Raw genomic sequence first — 24,818 nt, 5'->3', positions numbered from 1 at the left:
AGCAGTGGAGCTTGCTGGACACTGATGAAAATGAACTCACGAGTGCAGACAGGAGGGAGGGACTGGGAGAAAATGAGGGCACTGAAGACACTGCACAAAAGGAAATGTACTCATTACCTGACTTGTGTAATTGTAATCCCTCTGTACATCAACTCTATAATAACAATAAATTATTTTTTAAAAAGAGGTGCTAAATGTTTCCTAAATAAATGGCTTCATCTAAGCGTGATTCATCATTGAATGATTCATCATTGTTCTGAGGGTGGTATACTGTTGGTTACAGATGGTATGGGCAAGGGAGAAGCAAAAAGATCAATGAGGGACACATGGCAACAGTGCAGGCCACAGAGAAGACCCACTTGGTGCTCTGATTCGTGCTGTTACCTGTTACATTTATTTCTCCCGCTGGAAAAAGGCTATCCCTGCCATCCTCACCCACAGGGAGCGGGACCTTCATGCCCACCGCCATCCTCTTTCCACTCATTCCACTGTTGGATCTGCTCCATCTCCATCCAGAAGCTGTGTGTGGGCAAGCTCTCCTTCCAGGACACCAAAGAGACGTGACCGTGAGCAGGGCGTGGATGCAGAGCATTCTGCTTCCCCTTCCCAGGGCCTGTGGAAGGGCCAGAGTTGTGGCAAGCTGGAGAGAGGAGGGAAGTCAGGATGGACTGTGTTCTCGCTGGGGTCTCTCCTGAAGTCAGCTTGGATGCTCTGGGGGCTGGCATGCTTCTCTGCAGCCACAGACACACAGAGCTATGGCAGCCCATGCCCTGCTTGAGAATCCTTGGCAACTGAGATTGAAATGCTACTGCTACTGCTGCTGTTTAGAACCAAGGAAGGCCCAGCATGCTTTGCTCCCTCTGCCTCCTGCAAGGCCAGCAGATGGGTGGGAACAGGAAGCTCCAGGACAGATGAGGAAATTCCAGTGTAGCACCTCTCTGACCTGGACATACCCCAGAAGTCTACCATCTCCTCCCACCCCACCCACCCCCTTCTCTGGGAATCTCAGTGTCCCAACCCTGAGTTCCCTGTCCCTCCCCTCCCAGCCTGAGCTGCACTGAGCAAAGTAAGAGCCCTGAGGAATAGCTGTCAAAGTAAGCTGATCCCATCCTCTTCCAGAGCTAGGCCAGCACCTGCATCCATTCACGTATCCTCCAATCCTCCGCACTTTTCAACACGCATGGATGATTCCCACTGCAAGCAAACAAATGATTCCAGGACCAGACGGAGCAGCACTCCTGGTCCAAAGTTTCAGAGGAGCTTGCAGGTAACACGCTCACACTGCCAGCCAGAACCAGAATCCTTGAGAAAAGTTGGAGTTGATAACAGCAGCAAACACTCCAGACTAGAATGCACTTTAACACACACACACACTTGTGCACACATGCATGCACCATCAAGCTATTGCCCCTGCCAGGCGAGACGAACATAAAAAAATAACCCTAGGTTTTGAAAGTGCGGAAAGAAGAGTGTATTCTGTAAATTCTACAGATAGTTCAGCTCCATATTGATCCAGGATCAATATGGGCTGGATCCTCTTCTTTTTCTACCCAGAAACAGATAAACAATAAACATATAGGCAGTTTGAACTGCCTTTTTAAAAAGTTGATTTAGACTAAACAATAAAGTCATCCAAATGTTGCTTTTAAAAAGGCACATAAGGGGCTGGGAAGGTAGCTTAGCTGGGCCTTTGATAGCTCACACTATAATCTTAGCTACTCAGGAGGCTGAGATCTAAGGATCAAAGATTGAAGCCATCCCACACAGAAAACGTTAACATTTTTTCAGTGGTGGAGATCAAGCCCACATGCTAGGCAAGTGCTCTACCACTAAGCTATTCCCCACCCCCCCCCCACCCCTCCGCCCTTTCCTGTTTTATTTTAAGACAGGGTCTCACTGTGTAGTCCAGGCTGATCTAGAACCTGAACTTTCTCTCTCTCTTTTCTTTCTTCCTTTCTTTCTTGCTTTTCTTCTTTCTCTCTCTTTCCTTTCTCTCTTTTCTTTTCTTTTTTTTTTTTTTTGGTACGGTCGTGGGGCCTGAACTCTGGGCCTGGGTGCTGTCCCTCAGCTCTTCAGCTCAAGGCTAGCGCTCTACCACTTGAGCCACAGCACCACTTCCAGCTTTTTTTTTCTGCTTATGTGGTGCTGAGGACTCAAACCCAGGGCCTCATTCATACAAGGCAAGCACTGTACCACTGGGTCACCTTCCCAGCCCCTCCTTTCTCTCTTTTCTTTCCTTCCTTTCTTTCCTTTCCTTCTTTCTTTCTTCCTTTCTTTCTTTTCTTTCTCTCTTCCTTCCTTTCTTTCTTTTCTTTCTCCCTTCCTTCCTTCCTTCCTTCCTTCCTTCCTTCCTTCCTTCCTTCCTTTCTTTCTTTCTTTGCTTGCTTACTCTCTTTTTGGTGCTGGTTCTGGGGCTTGAACTCAGGGCCCAGGGGACTGTCCTTAAGCATTTGTGCTCAGGGCTAGTGTTCTACCACTTGAGCCACAGTTCCACTCTCAGATTTTTAGTAGTCAACCACAGATAAGAGTCTCGTGGACTTTCCTGCCCAGTCTCCTGAGTAGCTAGGATTACAACAGGCATGAACCACCAGCACCTGGCCAACCTAGAACTATGTATCCCAGGCTGGTCTCGATCCTGCTGCCTCCACTTTCACAGTAGTTGGATTACAGAGATTGGGCTTTACATCTAGCAACAACTTTAGATATTTATTTTTGGTGATGCTGGGGTTTGAACTCAGTATTTCCTATTTGCCAGGTCGGTACTCTACCACTTGAACCATGCCCCTAGCCCAAAAGAAAATGCTTCCATGGGTATTTTTGGTGGTTGTTTTGTTTGCTTTTGTACACAGCTAATCCTGACAGTGCCTTGCCCCAGGATGCTGGCTAGGCTCTCCTAGTATCCACCCAGCTATGTGCCATGCTCCACTGCAAGCTATGAACCATTCTATCCCCAAACATGCTCGAATGTACTAAAGTCACAGAATCTTCAATCTGCTAGGCCTGCAGGAACAGACAAGGCACACAGCTTCTTTCCTGGCAACAGCTTGGCCATTTCCCTCAGAGCAGAAGCTTAACTGAAGACCAATTCCCAGTTAATTATAAAATTGGCTGCTCTACTCTATTTATGCTTTTCGAGAAAACTGCCAGTCAGCACCTCCTGTGAGTCTGTTTGCGCCCCCATGCTGGGGCACAGCTCCATTTCTTTAGCTACTTTATGATGCACGTGGAAATTACCAGCATCTGTGTATTTTCGTGACATTTTGAAAACTGTGGCAACTAAACGAAAACAAAAGTCATCAGCGGTGTCACCATTTGATAGCTAAGCGCTGAAGGGGAGCCATCATTTCTTTTGGTAAGTGTTCTGGGGAGATCAGAAAGAGGCAGGGAACATACAGGAAGAAATCAAACACTTGCAACTCAAGATTACATTTTCAGCTTGGCCAAGAATAGCATAGCCTTGAGTCCTCATTAGGAAGAGAACAACAGGATGTGTGTTTAGCACACTACAACATCCATTCAGAGCCTCACAAATACACCATCTTCTAGACTGTTCTGTTGTCAGGATTGTGCTGATACATAGCATATGTACAAAAGCACATAAATTCTAAATGCATTGCATGGCTGTCTCTTGTCCTAACTTAATTTTGGTTTTGTTGTTGATTTGGTGCCAGTACTAGGGCTTGAACTCAGGGCCTGGAGGTTGTCTCTTAGCTTTTACACTTAAGGTTGGTGCTGTACCACTTGAGTCATAACTCCACTTCCCACTTTTTGGTGTTTCATTGGAGTTAAGAGTCTCACAAACTTTCCTGCCCAGGTTGGCTTTGAATGATGATCTTCAGATCTCAGCCTCCTGAGTAACTAGGATTTCAGACATGAGTTTCAGGCCCCCAGCATAACTTGGGCTGTAAACACTGACTGAGCACATGACTACATACCAAGCAGCAGATATATCTGAATTGTGGTTTAATACAACAGTCCACATAGAGTGCGCTGTGGAGAGAGTCCCAGGAAGATGAAGAATCCATCCAGATTATCTAGTAAGTGGGACAGCCAAGATTTGAACCCAGGTTGTAAGCTCCAGTGAGTGCCAAGCTCCTAAGAGCCATGACTGAAGGTTTCAGAAGGCCCCATGCTGTTAAAAAAGAAAAGGAAGAAAGGAAGAAAGGAAGAAAGGAAGGAAGGAAGGAAGACAATTTGCTTCAGGAGGCAGCATCAGGAGCTAAGGCTGTGCTGTATCCCCAGAAAGGCCAGGGTTTGGTGCCCTTCCACCATAGTCTGAAGCACACACACATCCCTCCCATTGCCAGCCAAGTGTGGGCTAAGGGCTGGAATTTCAGAGCTCTGGCCCAATGTACACTGTGGAAGAGAAATTCTTGCCTTATGGGACTACTGTGGAGACCCAAGAGACACCTGCTGTTGGCACCCAGCAGGTCCACACCTCCCTCCCCTGCCTGTGGCGCTGGTACCTGCAGCCCAGGTGGGCGCAGAGCTGGGCATAGCACCCTTGCTGTGTGGTGATGCAGGGCCATGGGATCTGGGGACAAGGGGAAGCCAGGGGCATAGGGCAGGGCCTTTATGCAGGCAGCAGGGAGTAGGGTAGATTTTACCATGTGCTGGCACCTGGGGCTCCCAGGTCTGCTACCACATAGCCACCTCTTGGGCTGACAGAAGTACAAGGTGAACAGGAAGAAGGAAAGAGGCAAGGACAGGAACACACCCATTCCCAGACATCCTTATACCTGGGCAAACGCCTGCTCCTAGGGTGCAGACTGGTTCCACCAGGGCCACACTAAAAGGCAGACACATGCATTCCAATGGATATGCATGTGTGTGTGTGTGTATGTGTGCATGTGTATACACGTGCGTGCATGCACACACACAGAGTCTGGCCCACCTATACCTGATCTGTGAAGCAGAACAGTACCTTAAAAAAAAAAAAAGACAGCTAGGTGTCGGTGGCTCACGCCTGTAATCCTAGCTCCTCAGGAGGCTGAGATCTGAGGATCCCACTTCAAAACCAGCCCAGGCAGGAAAGTCAGTGAGACTTTTATTTGGCCAGTCCTGGGGCTTGAACTTAGGGCCTGCACACTGTCCCTGAGCCTCTTTTGTGCTCAAGGCTAGCACTCTACCACTTGAGCCACAGTACCCACTTCCCTGTGAGACATCTCCACTTAACCACAAGAAAATTGGAAGTGGCACTGTGGCTCAAAGTGGTAGAGCACTAGCCTTGAACAAAATGAGCTCAGGGACAGCATCCAGCTGAGTTCAAGCCCCATGGCTGAAAAAAAAAATCAGTCTAGCTTGGTGGTACATACCTATAATTCTAGCACTCAAGAGGCTGAGGCAGGAGGATCAGGAATTAAGGTTAGCCAGTCTACATAGTTGAGACTCTGTCTCAAAGAAAACAAAACCAAGTGAAAATCAAATACCCAGATAAGTGAGTGGGACCAGCATTGGTGACCCAATGCTTCACCTTGGCTGTCTCCTCCCTCTGAGCCTTCTTGGTACCTCAGTTTCCTCTGTGGCATGGGGATGGGTGACATTTGCCAGGTAATAGGGAAACGGCATGTAAGCTGGAACCCAGGGTATACAAATAGAAAGCTTTGGTAATGGGCAGAGGACCCCAGAGAGCAGCATCAGGGGTGGGGGAGAGTTGGGACCTGCAGGGGTCTTCTGGGAACTAGAATATGATAGAGCAGAAGCTGGCTGGGTAAGGGACACTGGATCTTAACTCCTTGGTCTGTGAAAGGAAACTCATCTGTCTTTAACAAGAATTGATAGGAGTCTTGCTGGGGACAACACAAGAAGGCTTCCTGGTAGAGGGGGGGCCTCTAGGCCCAAATAGAAGTTGAAGGCTGAAGGCCAGGAAAGAAAGGTCTGAAGGGGCCTTGGGGACACAGAGGGACTATTCCTCCCAGCATGTGTCCTATTCCTGCACCTGCTGTGGACCACAATCCTTCCTCCAGGCCAGAATAAATACCATGGCCTCCCCAGGTTGTCCTGGCCTTCTTTGCTGTCCTCCCAGGCTCCTCCTGATGGCAGTGACCTCCCTGGCAGTGTACTCACCTTCAAGATGAGAAATGTTATCAGATGCCAGTGGCTCATGCCTGGAATCCTAGCTACTCAGGAGGCTAAGATTTGAGGATTGCAGTTGAAAGCCAGCCTGGGTAGGAAAGTCAATATGACTCTCATCTCCAATACATGACTCAGTGAAAGCTGGAAGTGGCGCTGTGGCTCAAGTGGTAGAGCACTATCCTTGAGCAAAAGCAGCTCAGGGACAGTGGTCAGGCCCTGAGTTCAAGCCCTAGGACCAGAAAAAGAGAGGAGAGAGGAAGAGAGGAAGAGAAAGGAAGAGAGAGGAAGAGAGAGGAAGAGAACAAGAGGGAGAGGGAGAGGGAGAGGGAGAGGGAGGAGAGAGAGAGAGAGAAAGAGAGAGAGAAAGAGGCACCCAAGTGCGCATTAAACAGCAGCAACTCCATGGTTCCATCATAACAAGACACTTGGTAGATTCACCATAGGCTTTATCAAATAAACACTAGTAATTAACATCCACCTGAAGCCTACTAAAGGACGCTCATAGCAAGCCCACTCTGAACCGTCTGGGCCTGGGTCCCCCAGCTGATGAACAGACTTGACTGGGCCCAGAATCAAACGTGTTCTTCTGGGTATAAGAACACCCTCATAGCTGGGCACCAGTGGCCCACGCTTGTAATCCTAGCTACGCAGGAGGCTGAGATCTGAGGATCTCAGTTCAAAGCCAGCCCGGGCAGGAAAGTCCGTGACACTCATCTCCAATAAACCACTAGAAAACCAGAAGTGGCGCTGTGGCTCAAGCGGTAGAGTGCTCGCCTTGAGCTGAAGAGTATAGGGACAGCGCCCAAGCCAGGAGTTCAAGCCCCACGACTGACAAAAAAAAAAAAAAAAAGAACACCCTCATTTCTTGAACATGAACCCCCAGCTTCTGGCACAGCCCTGACCCAGCACTGCTGAATTCAGCAGTCCTTGCAGGACTGGTGCTCCAGTATGATGGTAGAGAATAGTGGATCCAACATAGAGGACATGGGTTGTGTTTGTGTGTGTGTGGGGGGGGGGTGTCCCAGAAAGGATCATCAGTCAGCAGTATCTTCTTCCCTCCCTGGCAAGTCTCTCCCATTCTACGGTAGCCATAGCCCAGTTGAGCAAGCCAGTGCTGGTTGGGTCTAGAGATGACAGTGATTAAAGGAGGAAGAGACATAGATCAATGGTGGTCTAGGAAAGACTATACAGATGGACAAAGTAGAGTGTCATATCTACCCCTGGCAGTGCTCTGTGTGTGTGTGTGTGTGTGTGTGTGTGTGTGTGTGTGTGTGTGTGTGTGTGTGTGTGTGTGTGTGTGTGTGTGTGTGTGTGTGTGTGTGTGTGTGTGTGTGTGTGTGTGTGTGTATGCGCTAATACTGGGGCTTAAGCTCAGGGCCATGTCTCACTTGGCTATTTTACTCAAGGCTGGTGCACTACCCTTTGAACCACACCTTTACTTCTGACTTTTTGCTGGTGAATTGAAGAGTCTCATAGACTTTTTTTTGCCCTGAATTGGCTTTGAACTGCAATCCTCAAATCTCAGTCTGCCGAGTAAACTAGGATTACAAGAGTGAGCCATCATGGGCATGGTTCTTTTGTAGAATCTGAGCATCTCATTTCCTTGACTGGACACAGCCCGGATAGGCTGCATAAGGCATTCAGGGGAGCATTAACAAGTAAACATGTATGTTCAAACATTAGAATTTAGAATTGGGGTGTAGTTTAGTGGTAGAGTGCTTTCCTAGCATGGACAAGGTCCTAGATTCAGTCCTGTACACTCCTTAACCCAGTGTAATCTTTCACACTTCTGTGCAACAATTTCCTCATCTGTATCATAAAGACAAACTATTATTTCCCATGAAGGTATTTCATGAATTGCATCTGTGTCTTCCATTTTTAACTAACTACTTGCCTTATATACTTCAGGAAGATTGCTTATTTATCTCTGAGTTGCACCAACTTCCCATAGGATTCTCCACACACACACACACACACACACACACACACACACACACACACACACACACCACCTTTTTTTAGGATTAAGTCTCCCTGGAGATTCAGTCTCTTTGAAATAATTTGGTGCAGATATGGTATTCTGTAAACCTAGCTACTCAAGAGGCTGAGATCTGAAGATCATCATTCAAAGCCAGCTGGGGCAGGAAAGTCCTTGAGACTCTTATTTTCAATTAATCACAAAAAGCTGGAAGTGGAGCTATATGGCTCAAGTAGCACAGTGCTAACCTTGAGCAAAAAAGCTCAGGGAGAGTGTCTAGGTACTGAGTTCAAGTCCCAGGACCAGCGTGTGCACACGCACGCACACACACACGCACACACACTCGCGCGCGCATGCACACACACACACACACACACAAAATCAGGATATAATAGCAGAGCACTGACCAAGCTTAAGACTCCTAAGCATGGGATCTTGTGGGACTTCACAGTCACAAAGATGGCCCCATAAGCATACATGAGTTCATAAGGGGCCCAGGCCCTCCATTGTCAAGGTTGTGATGGGAAAGGTTGGATAAGATTCTGCAACTGAGATTCAGTGAGAGTCCTTGCTTCTCAGTCTGTCTCCTCCCTCTACTCAGGGTAGAGAACATGGAGGAGGCCAGGCTCTGGTGGCTGTGGGGATAGACAGAGGTGCACATGGAGAGATAGTAGTAAGAGTGAAAAATCATTAGGACTCACTGTTGGTGGGTGGGCCATGGGTGGGAAGGACAGGCTGGAGGCTTCCCCTCCAGGAGTGGTGAGCAGCTGGATCCATGGAGACATGGGGGTTGTGGGTGGAGGAGAGAAGTGAGCAGGTGATCCAGCTGTTGTCTTTGGAACAAGAGGCAGAGACAGAACATGGCAGAGACAGTAAGCTCTGTACCACAGTAGAGACAGAGCCAGGTTCCAGTGTGGCAGGAGGGCAAAGCTTCAACATGGCAGCTTCCCAGGCTTTGGGCAGGCCCAGGGAACCCCTCTGAGTCCCCCACCCGGTTCCTTCCCCAGAAAGGCCTTACCTGGTAGAACAGGCTCACTGGCAGAGTCTCTCCTCCTCTTGGTCATAGAGTAGCCCTTCTTGGTAAATCTCAGCCAAGCCTTTGCTCCAAGATTCCCATGTGAAGAGTACATCTGAGCTGTTTTCCTCTGAATCTGTGAAGACTCAAGATACAGCTTCTGGAGTGCTGACATCCGATCTTACACCCCAGCCCATAAAGTTACCTGCTGCAGTCTTATGTGAGACCAGAAGACACAAAGAAGAGCTATGACTTAGAGACCAGCCCCAAGACCTCAAGAAGAATTTAGGGCCTTGGTGTTCTAGAAAGGTTATCTTATGGCTCAGAAAGTGGTCAGATCCATCTATTAGGCAGGGAAGGGCCTTAGAGATGACCTACAATTGGGGTATATCCAAGGGGGGGAGGAGACACTGAAGAGACACAAAACCAGGCATTGACCTGCCCATCCATTCATCTATCTAGCAAGCATGTGGCCTTGAGTTTAAACCCCAGTACTACCAAAAAGGGTAATGGCTTGAAGTAACTACTCTTCACTTGAGATCAGGATTCTTTTCTGAAAATATGCTAAGTGTTGAGTGATTACCATGCTGTTTCCTCAATTAGTCCTCTTGCCAACTTTTTGAAGCCCATTGTAGGTTAAATATCTCTTACTTGAAAGAAAGACTGGGAACTAGAAATGTTTTAGATTTGGGAATCTTTGCATCGATTTTTTACTGGAAACCTAAAACTTTCTGAATGTCATTCTGGATTTCAGAGTTTAGGAAGGAGGGATGCTCAATCTGTGAAGGATCTTCCATATTTTGCAGGCGGGGAAGGCTATGATGGCTCGTAGCCAGTTAGTAGTAGGACTGGATTCAAACTCATCCTATCAGCTCTGCCATTGTGGGGTTCCACTGAGTGCACTCATCTTGAAGTCAAGATATTCAGAGGCATTGTTGGATACCTTGCTCCAAGGACCACCATGCAGGTGAGCAGCTGTTCCCTAAGCACAATGCTGTACCCCTCCAGTCTCAGCCCGAATCCATCTCTGGACACTTCCATTTTCTTTCTGCAAGTTCCTTCCCCCTTCTCCTGGTCATGGCCAGAGGTTACTAGTGTCCAATGGGTAACTTTCCCAGTGTCCTATGGATAACTTTCCCAAGAGTTGAGCTAACGGTTTTGACTTTTCTTGGGTCCATACGATCTGACTGGGCAGCTCCCCTTCCCTTTCTCCCTTGGCTTGGGAAAAAAGCAACCTCCTGCTTTTTCTGGCATTTTCTGCACTGGTGGGTCCTGAAACATCTTTTTTGGCCCTGCTGAGCCAGACAGGACTTGAGGATGGTGCAGCTGGGAGGAGTCAGAGCAGCTCTTGTCAGTGGCCTGGAATCTAGCTGATTTCAAGAAAGGGACACACAGCAGAAGAGAAAACCCCAAGCCTGGGTCAAGCACAGTGGCTAATATTTGTTACCCCAGTTACTCAGGAGACAGAGATTGGGATTGGGAAGATTGTAGTTTAACTAATGAGACTCCATCTCAAACAATAAGCTGAGCATGGTGGTTCTCATTCATGGTTTCATCTATGTAGGAGGAATGAGGAGAAGGAACATGGACTGAAGGTGGTCCTTGGCAAAAACATGAGAACCTGTTTGAAAAAATGATAAAAGCAAAAAAGACTGGGTGCACAGTTTAAGGAGAACATTTACCTAGCAAGAAAACCAAAAACCTGTGTGTCTCGAAACTCTAACCCTCTAAACTCTGGCAGAGCTTTGGCCAATGACCAACACAACAAGAAAATACTCTCAATAATACTTAGAGCAAGAGGTCTCAGGGGACCCTGGGAGTGGATCCCCCACTTTAGGGAGGGCATATCTTTATGGCAGAATTAACAAAAGACTTCTAAACCCAGAGAGATAGCTTTCATAAAAGCCAGTTCACTAGCTGGGCATCCGTAGTTCATACCTGCAATCCTGGCTACTCAGACGGCTTAGATCTGAAGACTGTTGTTCAAAGCCAGTCCAGGCAGGAGAGTCTGTAAGACTCTTATCTACAATTATCATCCAAAAGCCAGATGTGGAGTTGTGGCTCAAGTGGTAAAGTACCAGCCTTGAGCAAAAAAGCTATGGGACAATGCTTAGGCCCTGAGTTGAGGCTCTAGTAATACACACACACACACACACACACACACACACACACACACACACACACAGGGACACTGCTTAGGCCCTGAGTTGAGGCTCTAGTAACACACACACACACACACACACACACACACACACACACACACACACACACTGGGACACTGCTTAGGCCCTGAGTTGAAGCTCTAGTAACATACACACACACACACACACACACACTGGGACACTGCTTAGGCCCTGAGTTGAGGCTCTAGTAACATACACACACACACACACACACACACACACACACACACACACACGATCCTGATTCCCCACCAGCTGCTGGGCCCAATGTCTGAGTAACACACACACACACACACACACACACACACACACACACACACACACGCACACACGCACACACACGCACACACGCACACATGCGCGCGCATGTGATCCTGATTCCCCACCAGCTGCTGGGCCCAATGTCTGAGCTTTGCTTTTCAAAGAGGGCTTTGGTCTACCTTGGAAATTTGAGAATATGTTTTAATTAAGCCTTTCCCAGAAGCAACAGGACTTCAGGCTCTTGCCAGGAAATACACTAATTACATAATCACTCTCCCCCCCCCCCCCCCCCAGATAAGGCCACGGGACAGTGGAAGTGAGGTAAACTGTTCACTTGGTCTCAAAAACATGTGACCAGAGTTGGCAGGAGGCTTAGAACTCCTCGCCTAGCTGGCCAAAGGTCATGGAACTAAGGAGCAGGAGGTAAAAGGCTGAGTGGTCCCCCAAAAGGCCTCTGGGTAGAGGACCTCCTGAGGATCAGGATGTCCAAAGAGAAGTATCAGTCCTAGCCAGGTACTTGTAGCTTACACCTGTAAACCTAGCTACTCAGGAGGCTGAGATCTGAAGATCACAGATCAAAGCCAGCCCAGCAGGAAAGTCTGAGACTCTTCAATTCACTAGCCAAAAGCCAAAAGTGGAGGTGTGTGGCTCAAGTGATAAGTGCCAGCCTTTGAGCAAAAAAAAAAAAAAAAAAAAAGCTAAAGGACAGTACCTAGGCCCTGAGTTCAAGCCACAGTACTAGAACACACACACACACACACACACACACACACACACAGTACTAGAACACACACACACACACACACACACACACACACACACACACACACAGAATCAGTCCTGCTACATGCCTAATCCACTTGCTCTCAGCTTCCCTTGAGGCCAACTTGGCCCTGCCTTTGCTCCTCTGTGCAGTAGTAGTCAGCTTCCACAATCCTGTGTCCCAGAGAAGCTCAGAGATACGGGATGGGCCAAAAACAATGTGAATGTCTGTGGGCATCTGAAAAATACCACAGGCTGCCATATCTTGTTCAAGTTGCTCATAAAAAAAAAAAGCACCCATTGCCAGGCCAGCCAGTGGGCTCACACCTGTAATCCTAGCTACTCAGGAGGCTGAGATCTGAGGATTGTGGTTCAAAGCCAGCCCAGGCAGCAAAGTCCGTGAGACTCTTATCTCCAATAAACCACTAGAAAACAGGAAGTAGCTCCGTGGCTCAAGTGGTAGAGCACTTGCCTTGAGCTGAAGAGCTGAGAGACAGTGCCCAGGCCCAGAGTTCAAGCCCCATGACTGACCAAAAAAAAAAAAAAAAAGCACCCATACAGCTGGGAAGGCAAGTGGGGCTTAATAGCAGCCCCCCAGAGCTTCTGCTCAGGGAGAGTATCTTTCTCTAATCCACTGACCCAGCAGGATCACCTCTTTCTAATTCACACCAAAGATCCTATGCACTGGTAGTATCCCTGAGAAGTGCAAAACTAATTTCACAAAGTCAGGAATTTACTCTTGGATTCTAGGTTCCTTTCACAGTCAGCCACTTGTATCTGAGCCACACTTCAAATCCCCAAGCAAGGTCCCCTTCTCTGTGATTTGTTTCAGGATACCTTATCCAATTGGGTCCCTGCCCAGCTCCAAGATTAGAGCCCAGTCTGGGCCCAGCAGCTCACCTTGGCTAAGTAAGATGTGTAACCAGACGATCACCAAGAACAGCAGCAAAACCATGGGCAGGCAGAGCCAGAGAACCAGGAATGGAAATGTGAGGTCGTTCACCAGCGGTACCAGTGGGAACTTCATGGTGTATGTGTGGCAGAGCAGGGCCGGTGCTTTGGCATGGGCATGCAAGGTGCCCCTGGGGCCTGGCAGGCTGGGCCAGGCTCTGGTCTTAGTCCAATTGTGACTAAGCAGTGACCGTGACAGTGATGGTGACATAAGGAGGTATGTCCTCAGACAGAACTGCAGGGGAAGCTGGGAAGGCTGGCAAGGGTGCTGGCATGGATGGGAGCAGGCATGGCTGGGAGTAGGGGCCGTGAGACCATCTGGCTGAGAATGAAAGCCCTGGTTACTCAATGTCCAGCCTGGATTTCATTCCCAGCTCAGCCACTTCATGGATACCTCTCTGATCTTCTTTCTTGTAAGACTAGAATAATACTAAAACTTGACAAATAGATGGGACAGAAATTACTTCAGGAGGGGGGTGGCATTTCTGTGTGTGTGTGTGTGTGTGTGTGTGTGTGTGTGTACTTCAGGAGGGGGGTGGCATTTCTGTGTGTGTGTGTGTGTGTGTGTACTTCAGGAGAGGGGTGGCGTGTGTGTGTGTGTGTGTGTGTGGCGTGTGTGCGTGTGTGTGTGTGTGTGTGTGGTTAGACACCACCACCCACAGCCAGTCAGGTCCCCAGGCCCTTTCTTCCAACTACACATGTGCACATCCTTCTCAAACTGCTCTAAGAGAGTTAAAAGTCTAGATTTTCTAAGTGAAATCTCCCAAGTTAAAAACATTAGATCAAGGCTGGTTCAAGTGATAGGCCAGCCAAGCAAGTAAACTTGAGCAAGTCCCAGCTCTAAGTTCAAATCCTAGTACCAGGGGGGAAAAAAAGCTGCATCAAACTTCACGAGAACATTGTTGGCTAAATCCATCTGCCAAGCTGTATTAGGTCACTGGGCTGATACAACATACAGTAGACCATTTAAGTGTTTAATCTGGAAGCTATATTTGTCCTGATTTTCATTCAGTGGAAAGGACACCCCCAAATGCTATTCTTGTCCACCTCCTCTGTCAATCATCCACTTACCAGGCATTTAGAACCTCCTGTGGCAGGATCCTGTCTTTCCCCAATCTGGAGGACTGTGGCCAGGTTGGAATCCTTGGGGTGAGGGGAAGTACATGCAGGACCACAACTGGTACATTTCATGAAGTCCTTGATCCACTGCCTCCATCACTGCGAGCAGGTAGGTGAGGGTGGGAGGTGCTTTAGTTAACATGCTGATTCCAGGCTTACCTTCATCAGCTGAGTCTGATCTCTGGGAGGTAAAGGGCAGACTCCACATGCCAGGGCAGACTTGGTGTGGAGACATGGTTGAAGAGCATAGGTTATAGTCGGGCACTCATTCTAAGCCAAGGAGCAGCTGTAGAAAGTGTGGCAGGCCTAGGAGATGACATGGGTGGATCTTGGAAGACACCAGTCAAGGCAGAAGGGAACCAGGTCAGCCATAGGGAACAGTAGGGAAGGAAAGAACTGGTGTCCAGAGGTCCAGTGGTTGATAGGAGCCCCAGCCCTGCTTTGGGATAGTGAGTTCTCAGGAGAGCTCTGTGCAAAAAGGATTCAGATGTGCACCCAAGAACAGTGCCCAGGGAGGCTGTGCTGGGGCAGGGCAGCTGGAGCTGGGCTGATTCCCAGGTGTTGGGCCTTGGAAGGCTTGGTTGGAAAGAGCAGAGCAGCAGAGGTCAGAAAAACTTGAACACATGTCTTCTGGCTATAAAACTTTCCCAGTCACCAAAATGAGGCATCTGTGTGGTCAGCTTCCTCAGCCACTAGATCAGGCCAGAGACCTTGTGACTGGCTGGCAGCTGCAGCCCCAGGCAGTTCCGGGGTGCTAGGCTGGTGCTTGGGAGGGGGAGGAGGCAGCTCTTGGCAGAGACAGGTACAAGGGCTCCCATCAGTTTCAAGTGGCCCACCCAGCACATGTGATCTAGGCATTGTAGTACTAACCTGGCCTCAGGGAATCCTTGTTAGCCAAGTTTGGGCAAAGCAGCAGTGGGAACAGGAGTGTCTTTGTCTCCCCACTTCCAGGCTGCCCAGCCCTGCTAGAACTCATGTTCTCTGTAGGCAGAAAAACTCCAGGGTCAGAGCCTTCCCTCCATCCCATTCTCCTCTCCCCAGCTATTCCCAGGCTCCTCCAGCAGAGACCATGTGCTTGTCTTTAAAAAATAATGTTTATAGCAGTACATCATGAAATGCTCCTTCATCTCTGGGTAAAAATCCACAGATCTAACCCTGAAGGGTAGTCAGCTGAGCAAAGCCCCTGGAAAGTATGATTTAAGAGGACCATGCAGGAGCCAATGTAACCAAAAGCACACAAGGTTATTAGATAAGAATCTCCTTAAAATTTAATTGACTAAATGTATTACATTCAGTTTTCCATAAGTTTTTCTGGACAAAGGATCTGCATAAATACAAACTTGTGGAGTTTCTTCCCTAGTGACAGAGATCAAACACAGGAGGCGAGGGGCACAGGCACACCTTCCTATTTACATCTCGCCTGTACTTTACACTTCAGTGCCAGAAATATTTACAGAAATACAGTAAGAAAAACATCATGTCTTGGCAACATACTGAAATTCATACAAATTGTAAATATGGTTTCAAGCAAATTATGATACTGCTTATTTTTCAGCCACAACTGCCAAGCCCTTCAGAGGAGAAAGAAGTCTTGGTCACTGCGGGAGATGAGAACTTGGGAAACTTCATTTGCTTCAACAAATAGTTATTGGGCGCCTACTAGATGCAAGGCACTGCGGAATCCCAAATATAGCTTTTCCCTCACTACTAAAACAACAAAGGCCGGGGGTTGTAGCTCAGTTGAAGAGCACGTGCTTAACAGGTATGAGGCCCTAGATTCAACCTCCAGCCCTGAAAAAAACAACAAACAACAAAAAAAAACCCCAACAAATCATAAAACTGTGAACAAGGGTTAATACTTTTGAGAAAACCTTACCCATTGTGTAGATTTGTCTGGCTCCATATTGTTCAGGTGGATCCTCCATTTACTTCAGGTAGAGGTTCTGGGGGCAGTGCTCACTCCCAGAACTGTTTCAGGTAAACATGAGTCTCCACATTTCCAGGGAGATCCCACCTGCTGGACCTTGAGTGCTTATGGAACACTGGCCAGCAGGAGCCCCAAATGTGCTCCACATGTCTCCACTACCTACCGCTTAACACTGTGTAAGGTAAAGCTGCACTTCCCAGAGAAATCTGTCTGGCAGAGCCGGACACTTTCCCAGCACATGCAGGAAGGAACCATTCATGAAGGCCCATGTAACCTATGGGCTACTGATGTTACAACCAAAGGTTGTATTTTGTATTTGTAACTGAGTCTGGAAAATGGGCTGTACTGAGATACAGCACCCAGAATAGGAGGAAAATGCTCACTGCATCTGTGTGGAAGGCTGTCCCACCACATAATTATTCCCTTCAAAGGACAGTGTTAGCAGGAAGCCCTGGCTAATGATGGGGTAAGGGCTGAGATTGAGAGGGGCAGGATGGAGAGAAGAGGGGTGGGGGGAAAAGAGAGGAGAGAGAGAAAAAGGGAGAGAGGAAAGAAAGGGAGAGAGGAGGGGGTAGTTTAACTCCAGAAGGAAGCAGGAGGAGTGACCTGCTTGCCTCCTGGGTAATGCTTTTCTCTTTCTAGAAGGCCATACTCAACTCACCCATCCCAGGTACCTGGCACATGGAGCAACTGTGCAGCCTAATCCAGGCCCAGAAGGTTCCAAACATATGCTGGTAAATTTACCAAGTGGACCAGTAAACATTACTGTTAGGTACTAAATAAGTTCCACTGACATTGCTGTACTCAGGGAGTACTTCATGACCACCAACTCCGGCCTGTACCAGTGTATGTGCTGATGGAATTCTGAAAGGAACCAGCACCTGATGAGGTCCACATACACCATATTCTGCCAGCTCTGTACACACTAGGGGCTTCATGCCTTGCAGGTTGTACATCCTTCCTCCCCTGGGCAATTGTCAAGTCTCTCCGATCCCAAACTGCATCAGCATAGTGTCCACCTACCAAAGTTTTTGGAAGTAAAGAATTGACAGAAACTGAAGCCAACAGAAAGACCAATAGGCCCATCCCCAACACACAGACACAGAAACAGACACATAGATACCTGGTATTCAATCTATGCCCCAACTAAAAGACTTGTCCAAAGAAAAACATCTATATCAGCTTTGTTGTTATTGTTATTGGTTGTGGGGCTTGAACTCAGGGCCTGGGCACTGTCCCTAAGCTTTTTTGCTCAAGACAAATGCTGTACCACTTTCAGCCAAAGCTCCATTTCCAGTCTTCTGGTAGCTAACTGGAGGTAAGAATCTCCGACTTTCCTGCCTGGCTGGCTTCAAACAGCTATCCTCAGATTTAAGCCTCCTAGGATTACAGGTATGAACTACCAGCGCCAGGCATATATCAGTTTTGTTTTTTTTTTTAACATGTGGAATGTTATAACATTGCACATTCGATTTATAGCCTTCACATCAACTAGAATAAGCGCTCCTTCCCTTAAAGTGTCAACCTGGAATTTTTCTTGAAAGCTGTTAAACTTCAACTATTCTTGCTGAATTCTTAAAACACTTTTAGGGTAAAACTCACATTCACACTCCCCTGATGCCATCTGAAGACACACTTATTGCTCAGCTCAAAAAGCAATCAGTGGTTGAATACTATCATGCCTTATATGGAGACTAGGTCACAGAAAGAAGAGGAAAAAGAGGTATCTGTACCTGAGCTGAAAACAAACATGAAGAAGAGGATGGCAGACTTAAGACTAAGAGCTGGTATACCCAGGTTACTTGCTGAAAGATTCCTGAGCAGGGAAGGAAGCCCTACACTGCCCTCAACCCTCTAAGGAAACTACTGGAACAACAAAATAGTAAGAGCAGCGTGACACTGCTCTACAGACATGCTGACACCTGAGAGCTATGGGAAATACCTGCATCCTCAGATCACCCCTTTGTGGACTTGAAATATCACTTTTTTTTTTTTTTAAGAAGAAAGCAATCTCAGCAAGAAACACACACAAATGAGAGAAGTGGAGGACACAGAGCATTGTCACAGAAACCCTCATAAGGAAGGTCTGAGTCTAGCCAACTCCCAAGTTTGTCCCTAGCAGAAATTTAGCAGCAAAGTTACACAAGTATTCCCAAAGACCTGGTAGGGATTTGTCATGCCTTCAGCTGACTAAGGACACAAAGCACGACAATAGCCCCCTTCTCAAGTGGCGTGACGCCTGTCAAATGATACACTCCAAGAGCTCTCTGGAAGAAATTAGATTAGCAGCATTAAGAGTCTACTTCCTGAACCACAAATTCAAATCCCTTATCAACTATGGCAGTTTGCTGCTTGGTCCTGAAATAAGAGAATGGATGAAATCAAGTAATTTTCAACCTCTCTGTTGTGACTTTCCATTTCATGCTATTTAATCAAGGGATGACAAATGATGAACTTGCCTTGACATCACCACACTGGACAATAATGAGGAGTGGAGGCATCACTGTTGACTCAAGAGCTTTTAACCCTACAAATTCTATCAGTGCTCCACTAGAGGACAAGGATGTGCCTCCGCTTCATGTCTGTTCCCCTAGAAGCTGAGGCCACCAGGCTTATCTGTGCAGTGACAAGAATGATGACTTTTTTGATTGTGGAGAAAAAATACAAAATATTTTAATGTCAGATTTTTTATCTAAGGAAGAAAAAAAACCCTAAGCAAACGTATATTGTACTCTTTTTTGTCATTTTGACAGTTGGATGACAAACAGACCTACAAGTAAACAGAACGTTGCAACTTCTTTCCTTCTCCTCCATGCTGCCAACTGGAACCTTTAAATGTCCTGGGAGATTCTGACACAGACTTTAAGTTTGAAGACAATCTCCTAAAAAGTGAGTATAAAACTATCTTCAACTTCTAATATGCAAATCTGTTGATACTACCAATGCATGTGTTTACAATTGAGGTGCATAAAAGCCTTTTTCCTCAAAAGGCTTACATTGAACTAAAATTGTCATTTTTAAAAGGAAGTTTATGGCTAAAATGTTTATCATCATTACCAACTGGAATATGATTGTGTCTGCGAGCCCATTGCATTAGGAAGTCCAAAGTCTTCTATCCAATGGGTTTACAATGTGTTTCGTCTATCCTGTGATTAAACAGTAAGCTCTTGGGAGTGATTTGCTTTTATTTTTACAGTGATCACTATCAAACTGTCTTGCTTTGATAGTACAGCCCCCAAACTGGAGTTCAATGTCCCACACAGACAGTGGTTTAAGCACTGCAGCTCTTGAGTCCAACCTCTTGGAAAAGTGACGTATAAAATTCTGGTTCCAACTGCTTGTTCCGGTACTTGTTGACAATGTCGGTGATTTTCTGTTTCCGGCGGACATGTGGCGGACTGTAGGAGTCACTTTCTAGTCTCTTTCTTCTACAAATGTTGATTACAGTCTGCCTCACCAGAAAACCTTGAAAACAGGTTAAAACAACTGTCAATAAATAGTAAGATGCACTCTCATTATTCAGATGATGTACTCTCATTCAGATGAATCATTTTCTGAATACTTAATCTATTTCACCCCAGTTGGATAACATCTTGTCCTCAAAGAGATAATAATCCTTAAGCATTAAGAAAAACTGTTAGAAGATACAATGACAAAGGAAAAACAAAACCAAAATGGGTCTGATAACCCATGTTCTCTCCTGGATTACCAATAGCCACCTTTCTTTTCTAATTCTGCAAACTTGTAAAGTCTCACTTGTGTTTACTAGATTAAAGGCTAGGGGGACTTATCCAATGAAGACAGCATGAATAAGGCCCTGTGCCATCCCTAGCACAGGGGGAAAAAGTTTAAAACAGATCAAAACATGCTCCCCCTTTCACAACAGCACTTTGTAGACATGGGACATCAAAAATCAGCATCTTTTCTTACTTTGATTTCTTTTTGAGTTACAGTGTTAAGGAAGGAAAGAAGAACTTACCCAGTGCTCTCCTGCTAACTATCATTCCATCCACAAGAGGAATGACCATGTTAAATTTTCCTGTGGCTCCTTGGATTTTTATCCGGAACAATCCAGTGTTTAAAGGGTGAATGAATATGACAGGAACTTCTTTTTCAAGAGTTGTAGATCTTAAGAAAAGAAAGGTCTTTTTTTAGCCCAGACACACTTTAGTTGAAGTCCTTCATACACTGCATAACAATACCATAGCAACCTCTCTCTGCCAGTAGTGGTTTAAAAAGGGCCAAATGGGTCTGTAACTCTTGGCTTTCAGTGCTCATTACTGTAATCAGGATATTTAAGTTAATAAAAGGAGTCTGGGAAAAAAAAAAAAAAAACGCTAAGCAAACCCCTGAGGAGACAAGAGAAAGGCCACGTAAATCTACTGTGGGCCTTAGCGTCCAGCAGCCAACTATGGAACATTCATTTTAGTCTCCCCCCTTTTTTTTCTGGCCAAGGGGCTTGAACTCAGGGCCTGGGCACTGCCCTGAGTTATTTTTGCTCAAGGCTAGCACTTTGAGCCACAGCTCCATTTCAGGTAGTCTGGTAGGTAATTAGAGAAAGAGTCTCTCCTGCCTGGGCTAACTGTGAACCAGCACATAGCTATCCTCTCCTTATCCTTTGATATAGGGACAGCGTGGCTGGCAGAGTGCAGCTGAAGCTGTATTCGGAGCAGTAGCAGAAACTATATTAAGTCCAGTGTGGGAATCCCGTGTGTGTGTGTGTGTGTGTGTGTGTGTGTGTGTTGTGTGTGTGTGTGTGTGTGTGTGTGTGTTTTGGATTTTTTTGGCAGTCAAGGGCAACACTGAGTTGTTGTTGTTGTGGGGCTCGAACTCTGGGCCTAGGTGCCATTCCTCAGCTCTTCAGCTAAAGTGAACGCTCTTCCACTAGAGCCACAGCGCCACTTCTGGTTTTCTGGTGGTTAGCTGCAGGTAAGTCTCACTGATTTTCCTGCCCAGGCTGGCTTTGAAACATGATCTTCAAATCTCAGCTTCCTGAGTAGTTAGGATTTTAGGCATGAGCCACTGGTACCTGGCTTTTTTTTTTTTTTTTTTTGGTCAATCGTGAGGCTTGAACTCTGGGCTAGGGGCTGTCCCTGAGCTCTTCAGATCAAGGCGAGCACTCTACCCCTTGAGCCACAGCGCCATTTCCCTGAGTTACCTATTTAAGAAAATAAAAAATAAGGGCTGGAGATGTGGCTCAACTGAGCAAGCATGAGGCCTCAAGTTCAAACCCCAATACTGATAAAAAAAATTATTTGATCATTAAGATACTACTTTCAGGAAGGTGGGTACTTGTGGGTCATATCTGTATTTATAGCTACTCATGCTAAGATCTGAGGATTACAGTTTTAAGCCAGTCTAGGCAGGAATGTCTGTGAGATTCTTATCTCTAATAAACAAGCAAAAAAGTCAGAAGTGGAGCAGGGGCTCAAATGGTAGAACACTAGCTTTGAGCAAAACAAGTTCAGAAACAGCACCCAAGGCCTGAGTTCAAGTCCCAGGACCTGCCCCCCACCAAAAAAAATCTCAAAAAGACATCGATAACTCATGTTGAATGCAGCACTATTCACAGTAATAAAGACATGGAAGCACCTACAGGCCCACAACAGATGACCAGATAAGCTATGATATATACACATACAGTAGAGTATTTATTCAGTCTCAAAAAGGAAGACAATCCTGACACTTATGAGAACATGGATAGTTCTGAGGGTCTTGCTGGGTAGCTGAGGCAGGCTTTGAACTTACAATCCTAACTCCACACCCAGCAACAAAGTTTTGTTTTTAAAATCATGGTAAATTTGATAATTTTGTGCATAATTTTTGTAAATGTACATTTGTACATTTATGTACAAATATATGATTCTTTTATTTTTGTGCCTTCAACTTTTTTGTTTCATTGCAATTCTTTATTAAGCTTCAATGTATAAAAAAAGATATGCTTCAAAAAAATGAAAGAATGTACCTCAGAGAAGTGCTACTATTTGCAGTAGTTTCCACACCAGTACTGATTTCTGTCATCAGATCTGAGAGGGGAAAGTTTTCTGAAGGAAAAAAAAAATAGCATCATACAGTTAATATCTCCCTAATTTTTCCAAAGTAAATAAGAGGAAATTGAATTTCATAATCTCTTTACACACAGATTATAGTAAAACATGTAATCCTAATCATTCCCCAAATAAAATTCTCCATGAAGACATTTTAGCTAAGTTCATCTAAAGCAGAGTTTTGGAGAAGCATGATCTGTGGTGAGTGAGAGCTTAGTGAAAGCAACTCCTATGCTTTTCCACAAACTGAGCTGGATGAGATTCTAGGCTAAGCATGAATTTGTGGGTGTGGGTGTGTGTTGGTATTAGTTCTTTCCACTCAAGGCTAGAACTCTCTACCACCTGAGCCACACCTCCATTTCCTGCATTTTACTGGTTAATTGGAGATAAGTGTCTTTTTTGGATTTGTGCGTCAGGCTGGCTTCAAACTTCAATCCTCAGATCTCAGAATCCTGAGTAGCTGGGAATACAGGCGTTAAGTTAGCCGGTACCTTTCTAATAGTCTTATGCAGCTTACAACAAGAGCTAGGCTTACGCCTGTAATCCTAGCTATTCAGAAAGCTGAGAATGAGAATCCTGGTTTGAAGCCAGCCGTGGCAGACAAACTCAAGAGATTATCTCCACTGAACCACCAAAAAAGTCCAAAATAGAGGTGTAGCACAAGTGGTAGAGCCATGAGTAAAAAAGCTGAGAGAGCTTGAGGCTCTGAGTGTAAGCCCTAGTTCTGGCACTAAATAAATACATAAATACAAAAAAAAATCATAAGAAACTTCCCTAGGGGGTGATATTGATTGTAAAACATGTATGCAAGTGTAACAAGGAATCCTACCTTCTGTGTAACTAATGTAAACTAATATAAAAACAGAAAAGAAAAACTTCTCTGAGGCATAACTCTTTTTTCTTTCTTTCTTTTTTTTTTTTTTGGTGTCAGTCATGGGGCTTGAACTCTGGGCCTGAATGCTGTCCCTTAGCTCTTCGGCTCAAGGCTAGCGCTGTATGACTTGAGCCTCTGTGCTGCTTTGTTTTCTGAGTGGTTTTTTGGAGATGAGTCTCACAGACTTTCCTTCCCAGGCTGGCTTTGAACCATGATCCTCAGATCTCAGCCTCCTGCATAGCTAGGATTACAGGTGTGAGCCACCCGTGCCCAGCTTAGGCGTAACTCTTAATGACAAATTCACCTTTAGACTAGAAGTACACAAGTTTTATAGCAAAGGAGTGTATTAAGGGCTTCCTTTCACTTTCTCCAGAATAGCCTTTTGTGGTTCCTGGTCTCATCGAATAGTCACCACTATAGCCCCAGCTATATCAGGCTCCATTCATACCACCGAGTAGGGGAGCTGGGATATAAACTGAAGCTTGCTGCACTTCAGTTCTCATTTGTGGTCACCTCCCCTTACTCTGCACTAACTCCTTTCAGACCCTCGGCAGTTGCTGCAATGCTACTATCATTTATGGACAATATCTGTATATGTACCTATGTCATCATAGCGTTCCACCCAGACCACAGACACTCTTGTCTCAGGTCCAAGGGGAGGCACAAGTCGACCCTGAGGCAGCTTCTTCATTCTGGAACTGGGACTGAGCTATTTGAAGAGAGGAGAAAGTGCAAATGTTGATAAAACTGCTCAGCTACGCATTTATCAAGATGCTTAGTGATATAAGTATCAAGTCATGAAAATCACCTCAGGAAAAAAGTGTGAAATACATTTACCAAAAAACTCATCTTTGGTTTCTCTGCTTATCAGTCTTAATCTAGAAAGAAGAAATAAAGGCCTAAAACTGTCAAAAGAAAAGAGGTAAGAAATATTGAACAATAAAATTGGTTAATTTTTTCTATTTTTGTTGGTTGTGGGGCTTGAACTTGGTGCGTAGGTGCTGTCCTTGAGCTTTCCTGCTCAAGGCTAGCACCATTTCTGGTTTTCTGATGGTTAATTGGAGATAACAGTACCATAGATTTTCCTGGCTGGGCTGGCTTTGAACCACCATCCTCATATTACAGGTGTGAGCCACCAGCCTCTGGCTTGTCTATGTTTTGTTTTGTTTGTTTCTTGCCAGGCCTAGGGCTTAAAATCAAGGCCTGGGCACTGTCCCTGAGCTTCTTTTACTCAAAGCTAGTACACTACTACTTGTGCCACAGTGCCACTTCTGACTTATTCTGTTTATGTGGTACTGAAGAATTCTACCCCAGACTTCATGCATGCTAGGCAAGCACTCTACCACTAAGCCACATTCCTAGCCCCTTGTCTGTAATGCTTTAAAGGGATCTGAGTCTATCTCTATTATGAACAGAACGCAGTATGTTTTCTCAATCAAAGCAGTATCACTAGGGGATCCTAATCTCTTAAAATGTCCTGTCAATAAGCTATCCTTTTCACAGACCAAATGTTTCCTATTGCAGTCTAAGTCCAAGTCTCTCTTCTTGTTAGCAGAAAGGACTCTTAAGAGCCTTCACTAATAAGCTGATAGTATTTCTGGCTTCCCTGCCACCCCATTAGTGTAA

At 46.0% G+C, this 24,818-nt stretch overlaps 2 protein-coding genes and 1 long non-coding RNA gene across 14 annotated transcripts in view; 1 reads left to right on the top strand and 2 right to left on the bottom strand.

Moving 5' to 3' along the window:
• Positions 1-271: 271 nt before the first annotated feature.
• Adig (adipogenin) lies at positions 272-13,367 on the bottom strand. Of its 5 annotated transcripts, XR_011365149.1 has the most exons (5): positions 13,175-13,367; positions 9,072-9,204; positions 8,755-8,886; positions 3,936-4,132; positions 1,155-1,194 (listed from the first exon to the last, which is right to left on the bottom strand). XR_011365149.1 is itself a non-coding variant. In XM_069988343.1 (3 exons), exons 1-2 carry the CDS (start codon positions 13,299-13,301, stop codon positions 9,086-9,088), a joined length of 246 nt encoding a protein of 81 aa, XP_069844444.1. In that variant the 5' UTR covers positions 13,302-13,367; the 3' UTR covers positions 272-640; positions 9,072-9,085. The 5 variants fall into 5 exon arrangements, 2 of the variants coding, with proteins under 2 accessions (XP_069844444.1, XP_069844445.1); XR_011365148.1 differs by lacking the exons at positions 1,155-1,194; positions 3,936-4,132 and adding an exon at positions 272-640; XR_011365150.1 differs by lacking the exons at positions 1,155-1,194; positions 8,755-8,886 and adding an exon at positions 272-613.
• A 113-nt stretch (positions 13,368-13,480) lies between these two features.
• The window catches only part of LOC138804068 (uncharacterized), a 20,838-nt gene continuing 9,500 nt past the window's right edge, over positions 13,481-24,818 (top strand). For 2 of the 4 annotated variants that reach the window (XR_011365154.1, XR_011365151.1), the window contains exons 1-6: positions 13,481-13,638; positions 14,300-14,453; positions 15,900-16,106; positions 16,914-17,005; positions 19,025-19,160; positions 24,064-24,114. This is a non-coding gene — a long non-coding RNA (uncharacterized lncRNA). The remainder of the gene's footprint in view (positions 13,639-14,299; positions 14,454-15,899; positions 16,107-16,913; positions 17,006-19,024; positions 19,161-24,063; positions 24,115-24,818) is intronic. The other 2 variants (XR_011365152.1, XR_011365153.1) reach the window with 2 other exon arrangements.
• Ralgapb (Ral GTPase activating protein non-catalytic subunit beta) overlaps positions 19,439-24,818 on the bottom strand; it is a 92,704-nt gene continuing 87,324 nt past the window's right edge. For all 5 annotated transcript variants that reach the window (XM_069988337.1, XM_069988338.1, XM_069988339.1 and 2 more), the window contains 4 exons: positions 23,793-23,901; positions 22,237-22,315; positions 20,251-20,399; positions 19,439-19,736 (listed from right to left, as the gene is read on the bottom strand). In XM_069988337.1, coding sequence (XP_069844438.1) covers positions 19,543-19,736; positions 20,251-20,399; positions 22,237-22,315; positions 23,793-23,901 — 531 coding nt within the window. In that variant the 3' untranslated portion in view covers positions 19,439-19,542. The remainder of the gene's footprint in view (positions 19,737-20,250; positions 20,400-22,236; positions 22,316-23,792; positions 23,902-24,818) is intronic.

Source organism: Dipodomys merriami, unplaced genomic scaffold (genome assembly GCF_024711535.1).
Source record: "Dipodomys merriami isolate MVZ:Mamm:240054 unplaced genomic scaffold, mDipMer1.0.p SCAF_354, whole genome shotgun sequence".
Taxonomy (NCBI): domain Eukaryota; kingdom Metazoa; phylum Chordata; class Mammalia; order Rodentia; family Heteromyidae; genus Dipodomys; species Dipodomys merriami.
Note: the sequence above shows the minus strand (reverse complement) of the source record. Positions and strands in the feature narration are given on the sequence as shown.

What these genes read in the sequence shown, in the direction of transcription:
- Adig (XM_069988343.1), bottom strand. Translation starts at nt 13,301, where the DNA reads ATGAAGTTCCCACTGGTACCGCTGGTGAACGACCTCACATTTCCATTC. An exon ending in ACACATCTTACTTAGCCAAG is followed by an intron (nt 9,205 to 13,174) that starts GTGAGCTGCTGG and finishes GAGTCTTCACAG; the next exon opens with ATTCAGAGGAAAACAGCTCA.